At 38.7% G+C, this 13620-nt stretch overlaps 1 protein-coding gene across 10 annotated transcripts in view; it reads left to right on the top strand.

Moving 5' to 3' along the window:
• LOC143040792 (ATP-dependent DNA helicase DDX11) overlaps positions 1 to 13620 on the top strand; it is a 91800-nt gene that overhangs the window by 59843 nt on the left and 18337 nt on the right. For 9 of the 10 annotated variants that reach the window (XR_012967754.1, XM_076212255.1, XM_076212250.1 and 6 more), the window contains exons 14-16: positions 2572 to 2797; positions 3108 to 3318; positions 11602 to 11751. Coding sequence is in view for 9 of the 10 variants with exons in the window: in XM_076212255.1 (XP_076068370.1) it covers positions 2572 to 2797; positions 3108 to 3318; positions 11602 to 11751 (587 nt within the window). In the remaining variant the exon portion in view is untranslated. The remainder of the gene's footprint in view (positions 1 to 2571; positions 2798 to 3107; positions 3319 to 11601; positions 11752 to 13620) is intronic. The other variant, XM_076212264.1, reaches the window with a different exon arrangement.

Genomic DNA, 13620 nt, shown 5'->3' with positions numbered 1-13620 from the left:
TGGCTGACCTCCCATTTTTCTCAATTTTCTTTAACCATCTCCAGTTCCCAACCCATTACCCTTGCATTTACCTCCTGCACCACCCCATCCATGTATACATTGAACTGCCATGGCAATATAACACATCCCTGACACAGTCCCACCTCTACCTCAAACCACTCACTCTTTCCATTATTTTCTAACACAAGCACTACTACTCTCATTAAACCTCTTGAATGCTCTTAACCCTTAGCATACAATGACTGATGTCATCATCATGAGGAGCAAGTAGGCATACGAGACTGCTGGTGTCAGCATTCTGATTATGTTTGTTTTGTAGTTATAGCTGAGTGACCCCCATATTCTGTGGTTTTTATGCCTTTGTTTTTTTGGGCTACCTCCCTTATAAGGGGGGAAAAGCCTTGGTATATTGTATGCATAATGTGATGCATCATTGTATCATCATACATCAGGCACCCTAACACTTCGTGAGAATTCGACTCATACTGAAGAGGTTAAGTGTCAAATAGGTTTGAATTAGTATATATGGACTCAGGAATTTGAGAGGCAAGAGAGAAACACACATCAGCACCAACTAAGTTGTCTTTATCAACACAGCACAGCTATCCTAACTAAATTATACAAAAAAAAAAATATATATATATATATATATATATATATGTATCAACTTTTTAATATATATCACCAACACTTTAAACTAATTGTATATGTGAATCACCTGTTCAGGTCGAAACAATACTTACAGAGGTAAGAATACCATTACACTTTACTGCTCTTCTGGAGCTCCTACAGCTGCTCATCGCTGTGATCTCCTGCTTGGGTCGAGCAGCTGAGTCCTCCTACAGCTCATCGCTGTGATCTCCTGCTCGGGTCGAGCAGCTGAGTCCTCCTACAGTTCATCACTGTGATCTCCTGCTCAGTCAAGCTCTGAGTCTTCCTCCTGGAGTACCCTCCCTCTGTAGATCTGGGAGGAGGAGAAGTACTCCGCCTCCGATGGTGGGCTGTCGAATAGTCCTCAAGTTCCTCCATGCCCTCCCTCTGTAGATCTGGGAGGGGGAGGAGACGGTGAGGAGGGTCAAACTGCACATGCGCGGGAAGTAGTGATCACGAATAGTTCGGTCTAGTTGGCAGCCCTGGGAAGGGATGACCCCATGCTATGGTCAACCTTTGACCCTGGGTCAGGTAACTGGCCAGGCTGACCGGCCCTTCTCTCCAAACCTGGTCAGTCCATGTGGTCAGCATGTGGACAAAATATCCCTTGCTGACAAACAGCTTTCCCCTGATCCCATATATTTGCAAAACCTCCCACATCGTCTTCCTGTCCACTCTGTCATAAGCCTTTTCCAAACCCATGAAAGCCCAAAACACATCCTTACCTTTTCCTAAAGCTTTCTCACACATATGTTTTACCATGAAAATCTGATCCACGTAAAGCAGAACTATACAGGCACTCCTCCAGTCCTCTGACACTCTACCCTCCTTTAGACACACATTAAACAACCTCACTAGCCAGTACACTATTAAGGTACTTCCATTTTCCAAGCACTCTATATGACACTCATCTAACCCAGGTGCTTTACCTGTTCTCATCATTTTAATAACTACTTGCACCTCATCTTTTGTTATTTCTCCTCCATTTTCCTCACCCATCACTGTCATTTTTGGCTACCTCCCTTATAAGAGGGAAAAAAGCCTTTGGTATATGTATGTGTAATGAGGAATAGACATTTGGGAATGGATGCTAAGAGGAGACTGTATGAAGGAGGGATTGTGCCAACAGCACTGTATGGGGCAGAAACATGGAACATAAGAGAGGAAGAGAGAAGGAGTTTGAATGTGTTTGAGATGAGGTGTCTGAGAAGTATGATGGGGGTTACTAGGCTAGATAGAGTGAGAAATGAGGAGGTGAGGAGAAGAACGGGGGTGGAAAGGGAGCTGGGAGATAGGGTTGATGAAAGAGTATTAGGATGGTTTGGACACATGGAAAGAATGAGTGAAGAAAGACTAGTAAAAGAGGTATGGAAGGCAGATGTGGAGGGAGTGAACATGAGGGGACGTCCTAGGATAAGGTGGATGAATGGGATGAAGGGGGCTTTGGGGAAGAGGGGAATGTCTGTTGAGGAAGGACGGGAGAGGACAGAAGACAGGGGTGAATGGAGAATGGTTGTATATGGATGATGTTGTGATGCATGAGGTGGAATGGGTGGGGGGATGGGGGGTGAGGTAGTATGTGTGAGCAAAATTTGACGCAGCCCGAAAGGATTTCTCCCCGTCTTCTCCTTTTATGCATGGGGGGACGGAGAGGGGGGGTCGCCCATTTAATGAAGCGGCCTTGCTGTGGATGTGCTGTGTCCTGCGACACTGCTTCTGACCCAGGGCAGTGGACAAGGTGCAGGGATGACCCGTCATCCAGGAGGTGCTAAGATAAGAGGGAGGGTGTGGAGTGTATTCAGGGATGGAATGGGTGGGAATGATTTTATGCCTTTTCCTTTTTGGCTACCTCCCTTGTAAGGGGAAAGGCCTTGGTACATGTATGTATGTAATTTATTCATAAAATCATGATTATTACAGCAGAGGAAACGCCTGCACCAGTATCAGAAAAGGCTACAGATGAAAATGAGGAATACGTATCTGGGTCACCTTTGATGCAGATAACTGAGTTTATGCGTGCTTTACTGGGTGCAAGCGTGGATGGCAGGGTGGTGATACAGGTTGGATCTACACCCAGGAAGTCAACTATCAAGTACTTGTTGCTGAATCCAGCATCACATTTCCATGACATTGTGCATAAAGCTCGGTAAGGAAATCAACTGCAAAGCAATGAAGTAGTAAACCTTTATTCAATTGGCATTTGTTAGAGATAAGTCTGAATGGCAACAAGAAGTTAACTTGTGAGTTTTCTTTTACTATTTTTTCAAGTTGCAATGGAATGTGATGAAAGCAAAGTTTGAAGATAGCATCTGCCAGCAAACATGGTACAGCTATTCTTGGATATATGTAATCCTTTGGTACTAGTTTGTGTTGTCAGAATATGATAACATTGGCATAGAATTCTTCATATATATTTGATTACATCCTCTTTACCAAAATTTGTTGTCATCCCAAAGGGCTGTAATAGTTGCTGGTGGAACAATGCAACCTATGAGTGAATTCAGAGAGCAGCTTTTTATTACTGCTGGAGCACCAGCCAATCGGATACATGAATTTTCCTGTGGCCATGTTGTTCCTGGAGAACAGCTCATGGCCATCACACTGTCACATGGTCCCACAAACACCCTCCTTGAATTTACTTATCAGAAAAGAGAGGATCCAAGAATGGTGAGTTAACTTTCTTATTTTATTGCATTAGTAACGAAATTTGGGAGGGAGAAAAGAGAAAGGTCAAGTTAAATGTGGGTAAGAGTAAAGTGATAAGACGTACAAGGGGAGAGGAAGGCAGCAAGTTGGAAGTAAGTCTTAAAGGAGAGAAGTTGGAGTAAGTGGATAACTTTAGGTATTTGGGGTTGCATGTGGCAGGAAAGAGATGAGTGTTGGAGGAAGTAAATTGGGGATGAAAAAGTGTCATGAGAAATAGGTAATGGGAATGGATGCAAAGAGACTGTATGAAGGGGTGATTGTGCCAACTGCAATGCATGGGGCAGAAAAACAGAATTTAAGAGAGGCAGAGAGGAAAAGTTTGAATGTGTTTGAGATGAAATGTCTGAGAAGTATAGTAGGGTTTACAAGATTAGATAAAGTGAAAAATGAGGAGGTGAGGAGGAGAGCTGGGGTGGAAAAGGAGATAGCAAATAGGGCTGATGAAAAAGTATTGGGATGGTTTGGACACATGGAAAGAAGAAAGAATGAGTAAAGAAAGATTATTAAAAAATGTGTGGGAGGCAGAGGTGGATGGAGTGAACTTGAAGGGACAACCAAGGATGAGATGGATAGATGGGGTGAAAGGGGGATTGAGCAAGAGGGGAATGTCTGTTGAGCAAGGAAGGGAGAAGGCAAGAAATAGGGGTGAGGGAGAATGGCTATATATATAGATGATATTGTGATCCAAGGAAAGGGGGTATAGAGAGTGATTATGTATGAATGATATTTTGACACAGCACAAAGGGATTTCTTCCAATGTTCTCTTTTTCTGCATAATGAGATGGAGAGTGGGCATTGCCAATTAGTGAAATTGCCTTGCTGTGGATGTGCTGTGTCTTGCTCCATTGCTTCTGACCCAGGGTAGAGGGTAAAGTACAGGGATGACCCATCATCCATGATGAGCTAAGATGAGAGGGTGCCATTTGACTTTGGCTACCTCCCTTGTAAGGGGGGGGGGGGAAAGCCCTTGGTATATAGATAGATACTGTAGATAGATAAAAGTGGGATTTAATGTGTATGATAATTTGAAATGTCAGGTCATCAAGGGTAAGAATAGAACATCTGAAATGATAACCAGAACCTTAGTATCATGACACTTTGATGTGTGCATCAATTTCAAAACTTTGGTGCAAGAGAGATCTGGGACAATGGATTGATTGTCGTACACATACACACACACAAAAACACAGGCTTGGACTGATAGTGATCATTCCAAATTACTGGAAGACACAACGAATACATAAATTGAATTAATGAAAGGAAGAAAACATAGTTAATTATGGGTGAATTTAACTCAAAGAAAATATGTTGGGAAGAAAGGACAGTAAAAGGTGGAGAGGAACTTTGGGGGGAAATATTCTACTGGATATGACCATTGAATACACATTGATTCAATGGGTGAAGGAAAACACCAGATATAGAAATGAAGAAGAACCGTCGAGACTAGATTTAATATTTACATCAGAGCCTGAAATAGTGGACAAAATGGAATACAACACACTGGTTGGGAAGAGTGACCACATTCTAATAGAGTCCGAACTAAAAGAACAAAATGATGTGAGAAGAAATGAGAAACGTAGAAAAGGAAGACTAATGTACAACAAAACAGACTTCAAAAAAATTAGAAAAAAATTCAAAATACAAACTGGGAAAAAAAAATTAAATGAAGAAACAAAGATGGAAGAGAAGTGGAACATATTAAAAGAAAAATACAAGGAGGGAACAGATGAATACGTACCTAAGAAGAAACAAAAAAGGGTACACATAGTGTTGGTATAACAAAAAGTAGTTGAGCTAAAGATAGAAGAGACAGAGCTTGGAAAAGATGGAAAAAAGACAAAAAAAAAAAGACCAAATGGCAAATATGCATCAAACTAAGAAACGAATATGTAAGAATACACAGAGAAGAAAAAACTATGAAAAAGACATAATAGAAAAATGCAAGGACCCACCTAAACTATTCTACAGATATGTAAATGACAAACTAAAAGGGAAACACAAAATAGTGAAACTATACAAAGGAAATAAAGAATATGTAGAAATGGCTGAAATTGTGATCAAACATTTTAAATCTGTATTCACAATTGAAAACTCACAAAATTGGGAGGAAAGACAGAGAGAAATATCCCCCACAATGAAAGAAATAACAGTGACATAGAAAGAAAGAAGGGAACAAATAAAAAACTTTGACGTCAGAAAGTCACACGGATTAGATGGAATTGCAAATTGGATATTGAAAGAATCTATTGATGAACTAACAGACAATATACACAAAATAATTGATTTCTCACTCAAGGAAAAGTACCACAAGATTAGAAAAATGCAAATTTTGTACCAATATACAAAGGAGGGGACAAAGAAAATCAAACCAACTATAGACCAGTCTCCTTTACAAGCACTGTAGCAAAAATATGCAAAAAAGTTATCAAAAGTAAATGGATTAAACACCTGGAGGAGAACAAAATACTAAATCCAAAACAATTTGGATTTAGATGTGGAAGATCATGTATTTACCTAGTTGTAATATACGGGAGGGGAGCTATGCTCGTGGTGACCCGTCTTTGTATCTCTCCGCATCAAGTTTTATCTTAAAATCTTGTATAGTGTTAGCACATACTGTTTTATTGTCTAATTTGTTCCATGTATTTATCGCTCTGTGTGGGAAACTGTTCCTTTTCAAGTTTTTTCTATAACTATCCTTTTTCAATTTTTTTCCGTGTCCTCTTGTTTTACCGTTGTCCCACATTAATAGGTCGTTCCTGTCTAAAACTTCCATTCCTTTCATTATTCTGTAGATAGTTAGCAAATCTCCTCTTTCTCTTCTTTGTTCCAGAGTTTGTGCCACAAACTTGATGTGCTTTTACTCAAGGCTAATAGAAATAATTCAAGAAAGGGATGGATGGGCAGACTGTGCCTTCTTAGATTTAAAAAAGCATTCGACAAAGTACCACACAAAAATCTACTAAGAAAAATTGAAACAATAGGTGAAATACAAGTAAAGTTATTGGAATGGATGTAAGATTTCTTGAACGGGAGAAAAATGAGAGACAACGCCTCAAATTGGGAAGAAATGATAAGTGGAGTCCCACAAGGCTCTGTATTGGCTCCATATAAATGACATGGATGAAGGTGTGGAATGTTATATGAACTTCTTCGCAGATGATGCAAAAATATAAAAATACTAAAGAAAGTAAGTACAGAGGAAGATTGTGAATCATTACAGAAAGGCCCAGACAAAATCTGGAAATGGAGTCAAAAGTGGGAGGTGAACTTTAACATCAAGAAATGTAGTATATGTAGAATATCGAGGAATTATAAAATCGGTGAAGAAGAGGTAAAAAAGTGAGCTTGGAAAGGGACATAAGAATGAAGGAGACTGCAAGAGACCATAATGCCTACACTAGGCAGCTCTGTATCCATCACCACCTGTCATCCCATCCATAAAGTTGTCTAATCGTTTCTTAAAACAACTGATAGTTTCAGCGCTTACTACATGGTTACTAAGTCTATTCCATTTGTTGACCATCCTATTAGTAAACCAATTCTTGCCTATTTCCTTTTTAAATATAAATTTGTCCAGTTTAAATCCATTACTGTGAGTCCTGCCCTATTGTTTTAATATGATGACCTTGTTTGCATCACCCTTGTTTAAGCCTTTGATCCACTTGAACACCTCTATTAGATCACCCCACACTCTGCGTCTTTCCAGAGAGTGTAAGTTAAGGTGCCTAAGCCTCTCTTCGTAAGGCAAATTTCTGAGTCCATGTATCATTTTGGTCATTCTTCTCTATACTGATTCTAGTGAATTGATGTCCATACTGTAGGATGGGACCTAGGAGTAATTATCAACAAAAATATGTCACCTGATAAACATAATTAAAACTGTCGGTAGTATTAGGATGGTTTGGACACATGAAAAGAATGAGTGAAGAAAGACTAGTAAAAGAGGTATGGAAGGCAGATGTGGAGGGAGTGAACATGAAGGGACATCCTAGGATGAGGTGGATGGATGGGGTGAAGGGGGCTTTGGGGAAGAGAGGAATGTCTGTTGAGGAAGGAGAGGAGAGGACAGAAGACAGGGGTGAATGGAGAATGGTTGTATATGGATGATGTGATGCATGAGGTGGAATGGGAGGGGGGTGAGATAGTATGTGTGAGCAAATTTTGACGCAGCCCAAAGGGATTTCTCCCCGTCTTCTCCTTTATGCATGGGGGGACGGAGAGGGAGGGTCGCCGATTTAATGAAGCAGCCTTGCTGTGGATGTGCTGTGTCTTGCAACACTGCTTCTGACCCAGGGCAGTGGACAAGGTGCAGGGATGACTCGTCATCCAGGAGGTGCTAAGATGAGAGGGAGGGTGGAGGGGTGTGGAGTGTATTCAGGGATGGAATGGGTGGGAATGATTTTATGCCTTTTCCTTTTAGGCTACCTCCCTTGTAAGGGGGAAAAAGCCTTGGTATATGTATGTATGTATGTATAACTGTCGGAGAAATCTTTAACTTACTAAGATTGATGAAAATGGCTTTTGAGTATTTGGATGAGGAAATGGTCAAGAAAATATTAGTTACACTGATAAGACCAAAATTGGAGTATGCTGTGACACTATGGACACCCAGTAGTAAAAAGAGTATAAAGAAATTAGAAAGAATACAAAGAGCAATGACAAGGATGGCACCAATACTCTCCAAATTGACATGCAAAGATTATCGGAATTGGAACCACCAACTCTGTAACAAAGACAAAAAAGAAGAGATCTACTGACTATTGAACCATGAAAGGAATGGAAGTCCTAGATAGAGATAATTTATTAAAGTGGGACGAGAAAAACAAGAGGACATGAAAAGAAACTCAAAAAGGATAATTATAGAAGAGATCTGAAAAAGAATAGCTTCCCACACAAAGTGGTGGATATCTGGAATAAATTAGATAAGGCAACAGTATGTGCAAATACTATTCAAGAATTTAAGAACAAACTTGATGCTGAAAAATACAGACTCACTACGAGCATAGCTCCCTTCCCATGTAATACAACTACCGGTAGGTAAAATAAATACACGCACACCTGACTGGGAGAAAAATGAGGGTAGTAATTAGAGATGAATACTCCAAATGGGAAGAAATGATAAATGGTGTCCCGCAAGGTTTGGTTCTGGCTCCAATCATGTTTGCCATACACCCACTCCTCGTTTAATGACCTACTCGGTTAACGACAACTCGGAGTAACGACAGGCTTTATGACAGACCAATATTCGTTTAACGTAAATCTCCCGAAGTTACGACGTCGTGTACGATAATCAAGTTGGCTGAGGCAAATTTGTATGATGTTATAAATGAACTTGTACAGTGGATATTACCTGTGAGGTAAAGTGTTCTGGAGCTTAGGTCTACATTACCATCCTGCAAGCTGCAAAAACTACCTGGGGTACAGTATATACCGGTAGTGGTAAATTTTTAGTTTCGACCATGGGCGCAATATAGCAATAGAAAATTAATTATTAATTTTGTAAATTATAATGTATCAGCGTAATATGCAATTTTGTGAGCGGAAATAAAAAAAATGCTAAAACAGATCTCATAAGTAACGAAGTCATGTCGGACGAATGGTACACCATGTTTGTTATGATAGATGCCGATGTCGAAGAAATGAAAGGATGATAAATTTGTCCTACCTAAACTAAACTAACCTAACCTGTGTTTAATAAATCATTACCTGCAAATTAAATGTCATCCGGCTCGTCCTCGTTGTCGTCGTCGTGAGAGACGTTGGCAGACAACAAGATGGCGTCCCGATCCTATGCTACCAACTTCGTTCATTAGCATATTTTCTTGTAGCAAGGTATTTTCTACTTTCATTTCCGCCCACAAAATTGCATATTACGTTGATACATTTTAATTTACAAAATTAATAATTAATTTTCTATTGCTATATTGCGCCCATGGTCGAAACTAAAAAAATACCCCGGTATTCAATATGGAATGTCAGCATACGCGGATTTGGTCATATACAGTAATTTCAGGAACCTAACCACCGTAAATAAACAAATAAAGCTTTAATGTACTGTATAAAAGAGGGAAAATACACGAAAATAAAGATACATGTATTGCTGGACATTGTACATACAGTACATGTACGTACAGACGCTCCTCAACTTACGTTTTAGTTACGTTCCGAACGGCCGAACGTAAGTTGAAAATGAACGTAAGTTGTTACTGTACTATACATCCGTGAATTCTATTACCGTATCTTACAAAACACCCCTAAATCATTAATTATACACATAACATTGTAAAATAATAACATTAATTTCAAATAAATTAAATTCAAGCAACATAAATTGAGATGGTGGAGGAGGAGGGGAGGAGGATGAGGCAAAAACTTTCAGTCTGTCGTTTGTGCAATGTAAACAATGGACGCAGCGTCATGCGTAAGTATCGTTTGAACTACGGAGAGCGCGCTAAACTAAAAAATTCACTTTTTTTTTTTTTTTTACAATTTTTTTTTACAGTCAGTTCAAACGTAAAATCGAAAAAATGTAAAACGAATGAACGTAAGTAGAGGAGCGTATGTATATGTATGCACTTTCGCTTAACGACCAATTCGGTTAACGACGGCGCGCTGGTCCCAATTGTCGTCGTTAAATGAGGAGTGGTTGTATGTATAAACTACATAGATGAAGGAGTAGTGTTATATGAATTTCTTCACAGATGACACAGAAATACTAAAGAAAGTAAGAACAGAAGAGGATTGTGAATCATTACAGTCAGACTTGGACAAAATCTGGAAATGAACTCAAAAGTGGGAAGTGAAATTCAATATCAAGAAATGTAGTATAATGGAGTTTGGAAAAAGTAAAAACAGAACATAATTTTTTTTTTTTATAAAATTGGTGAAGAAGAAGTAAAAAAAGTGAACTTGGAAAGAGACCTTGAAGGAGTAATCAGCAAAGACATGACACTGGACAAACATATCAACAAAATTGACAGAGAAACCTTCAACCTATCAAGGTCATTGAAAGTGGCATTTGACTATTTGGATGAAGAAATTATTTTAAAAATATTAGTTACATTAATAAGACCAAAACTGGAATACACAGAAACACTATGGACACCCAGTACTAAAAAGAATATAAAGAAATTAGAAAGAATACAGAGAGCAACGACAAAGTTGGCACCAGCTCTTTCCAAATTAAATTACAAACAAAGATTATCCAAATTGGAATTACCAACACAGAGAAGAGAAAGAGGAGATCTACTGATTATCTATAGAATCATGAAAGGAATGGAAATCCTTGATAGGGATGATTTACCAAAATGGAACAACGGAAAAACAAGAGGACTTGAAAAGAAACTCAAAGGATAACTATAGAAGAGATCTGAAAAAAATAGCTTCCCACACAGAGTGCTGGATACCTGGAATAATTTAGATAAAGAAACAGTGTGTGCAAACACTATTCAAGATTTTAAGGAAAAAAACCGATGCTGAAAGATACAAAGATGGGTCACCACAAGCATAGCTCCCTTCCCGTATTATACAACTAGGTAAATACACACACTTAAAGATTAGTACCAAAGGGGACAATAAAAGAGACTTCATGGTGGCATATGTTCCCCCAGGACAAGAACTTAGGATGAAACTGAAAAAACAGCTTTCTCCACAGAGTGTGGATGTATGGATCATACTAGATGAAACAGTATTGTGTGCAAAAACAATACAAGAATTTAAGAGCAAATTAGATATGGCACGATACAGAGACGGGACACCATGAGCATAGCTCCCCTTCCTGTAAGATACAACTAAGTAAATAAATACACTACCTATTTCGTATGATACTTTTCATTTTCTCACAGATATTTTTATGCTTCCTTTACTTTATAATTCTCCTCCACCTCAACTCCTCTATTCTCTACTAAATGTCAGAAATGGAAGATGGAGGTGAATTAAAAGAGTAAGGGAAACAAGTGAATATCTAGGAGGAATGAAGTATCATGAGAAATAGGTACTTGGGAATGGTTGTGCCTGCAGCACTGTATGGAACAGACTTGGAATTTGAAAAAAGCAGAATGGAGGACCTTTTGTATGAGGTGAAATGTTTTAAGAAGGATGGTGAGGATTACATGTTTTACTTACATATAGAAAAATGGTGGTCCTGTGAATCATCATACAGAATAATCTGACCATTTCTGATCAATATAAGTTTCCCATAGTAGTTATCAAAATATATATCATAGTTGGTTATATTTGCAGCTGGATGAACTTGGCCGGGTTTTGGTGAATGTATGTACTGCAGTTCCTGGAGGAATTGTGTGTTTCCTTCCATCATATGACTATGAGGACAAAGTGTTCACATATTTCCAAAAAACTGGAGTCATTCAGAGGTTATCAGGGAAGAAGAAGGTTAGTGATCTATATATCAGCATAGTAAGTCTTAAAGTGAAAGTAGATATTTTAAGCTTTGTTACTAAAAATTAATGCAGCAAGTTGTTGTTGACCCATTGTCATTAAGTTACAGCACTAGAGCAAGAAGAAACTTAATGCCCTCACATCCTCTAATATTTTCTCTTTGAGCTGCTAGTGTTCTGCAGTCAGTGAAGATATGTGTGACTCAATGTAATGCATCCTAGCAGTATGGACATGTATCATCTGTTATGTTGCCTAACTTTTCATGGTATGTCCTAAGTGTTGTGTGATAAATTCAGCAAAGTCTAGTTAAATATAACATTACCTGTCTTGCTTTGCTGGGACTGATGTTTGAGTAGTGGAGGAAAGTCAAGGATTCTATTTTATTCCATAATAGAAAGCTTTTTAAGTATTGTATATACAATATCACATTGTGACTGGGTGGGTGTGGTAATCTAATTGTATTATACAGGGAAAGTATTTTCTCCAAATATCAAAGGTTTGAATTTACTTAGCTCACTCTGTCAATATCTAACTTATTGTATAAGTTTTTGTTTTGTTTTTGTTTTTTTACATGCTGCTGGTTATGCCTATGTGATGTAATGAGAGGGGTGAGTGGGGATTGTGACTTGCATAGAACTGTGCACCTATCATTTTCATGTGATATCATATGAGGAAGATTTTGGTTTCAAAATGTCGCTCTTCTTTTGGAGTAGTTTTGGTGCACAGTATTCTGTTATTATTCTCATGTTCTATTTGTATAATTTATAAAGTGTATTTTGTTGAGTGTTGGTAACCAAGTTGTAGAATCATAGTCAAGTGTGGTTCTTATGAATTTTTTGTAGACTATGAGTAGTTTCCTTCTGTTATCCACAACCTGTGCTTGCTTATTTTAGTAGGTTTATTTTCTTGTTGAACCTCTCCATTAGATATTTGATGTGCAGGCTGAAGGTTAGACGAGTATCAAAATTGAGGCATAGTACACTAGGGTACTTTTCCACTGGAATGGTATGCCTTTTTTTTTTTTTTTTTTTTTTTTTTTTTTTTTTTTTTTTTTTTTTTTTTTTTTTTTTTTTTTTTTTTTTTTTTTTTTTTTTTTTTTTTTTCTCTCTACTTCATCTTCTGCTTCTTCATGGTTATTTGGAGTGAGCATTGTCATATGATTCCTGGGGTGAGACTTCTATTCTATTATTTCTAATTCATTGTTCTAGTTTGTCTAAGTAAGCTTGGGTGTCCTTAGCTGCTATTTTGTTGTTGCTCTGCTGGGTTATTATCAAACCATCTGCATAGATGAGTGCTGTCTTATTATGTTCCAGATATGGTGCTATGAAATTGTTTGTACATACATATACTAAGGGCTTTTTTCCCCCTTACAAGGGAGGTAACCAAAGTCATCCCCACATACTCCACTCCCATTCACCACCCCTCCCTCCCACTTTTTTGGCTCCTGGATGATGGGTCATCCCTGCATCTCACCAACTACCCTGAGTCAGAAGCTATGCAACAAGACACAGCACATCCATAACAAGGCTGCTTCATATAATCAGCGACTCCCTCTCCATCCCCTCCTGCAGAAAAAGAGAAGTCTGGGAGAAATCCCTTCGGCCTGCCTCAAAAAATATAATTCACACATACTCCCTCACCCCCCCCCATCCACCCAAATTCCATGCATCACAGCATCATCCATAGCCAACCATTCTCCACTCATCCCTATCTTCTGTCTTCTCCCTTCTTTCTTCAACAGACACCCCTCTTTCCCAATACCCCTTTTACCCCATCCATCCATCTCATCCTTGGTCACCCTCTCATGTTCACTCCCTCCACCTCTGCCTTCCACACCTCTTTTACTAATCTTTCTTGACTCAT

This window comes from Oratosquilla oratoria, chromosome 2, assembly GCF_046742065.1.
Source record: "Oratosquilla oratoria isolate Oo_2021 chromosome 2, ASM4674206v1, whole genome shotgun sequence".
Lineage (NCBI taxonomy): Eukaryota > Metazoa > Arthropoda > Malacostraca > Stomatopoda > Squillidae > Oratosquilla > Oratosquilla oratoria.
Note: the sequence above shows the minus strand (reverse complement) of the source record. Positions and strands in the feature narration are given on the sequence as shown.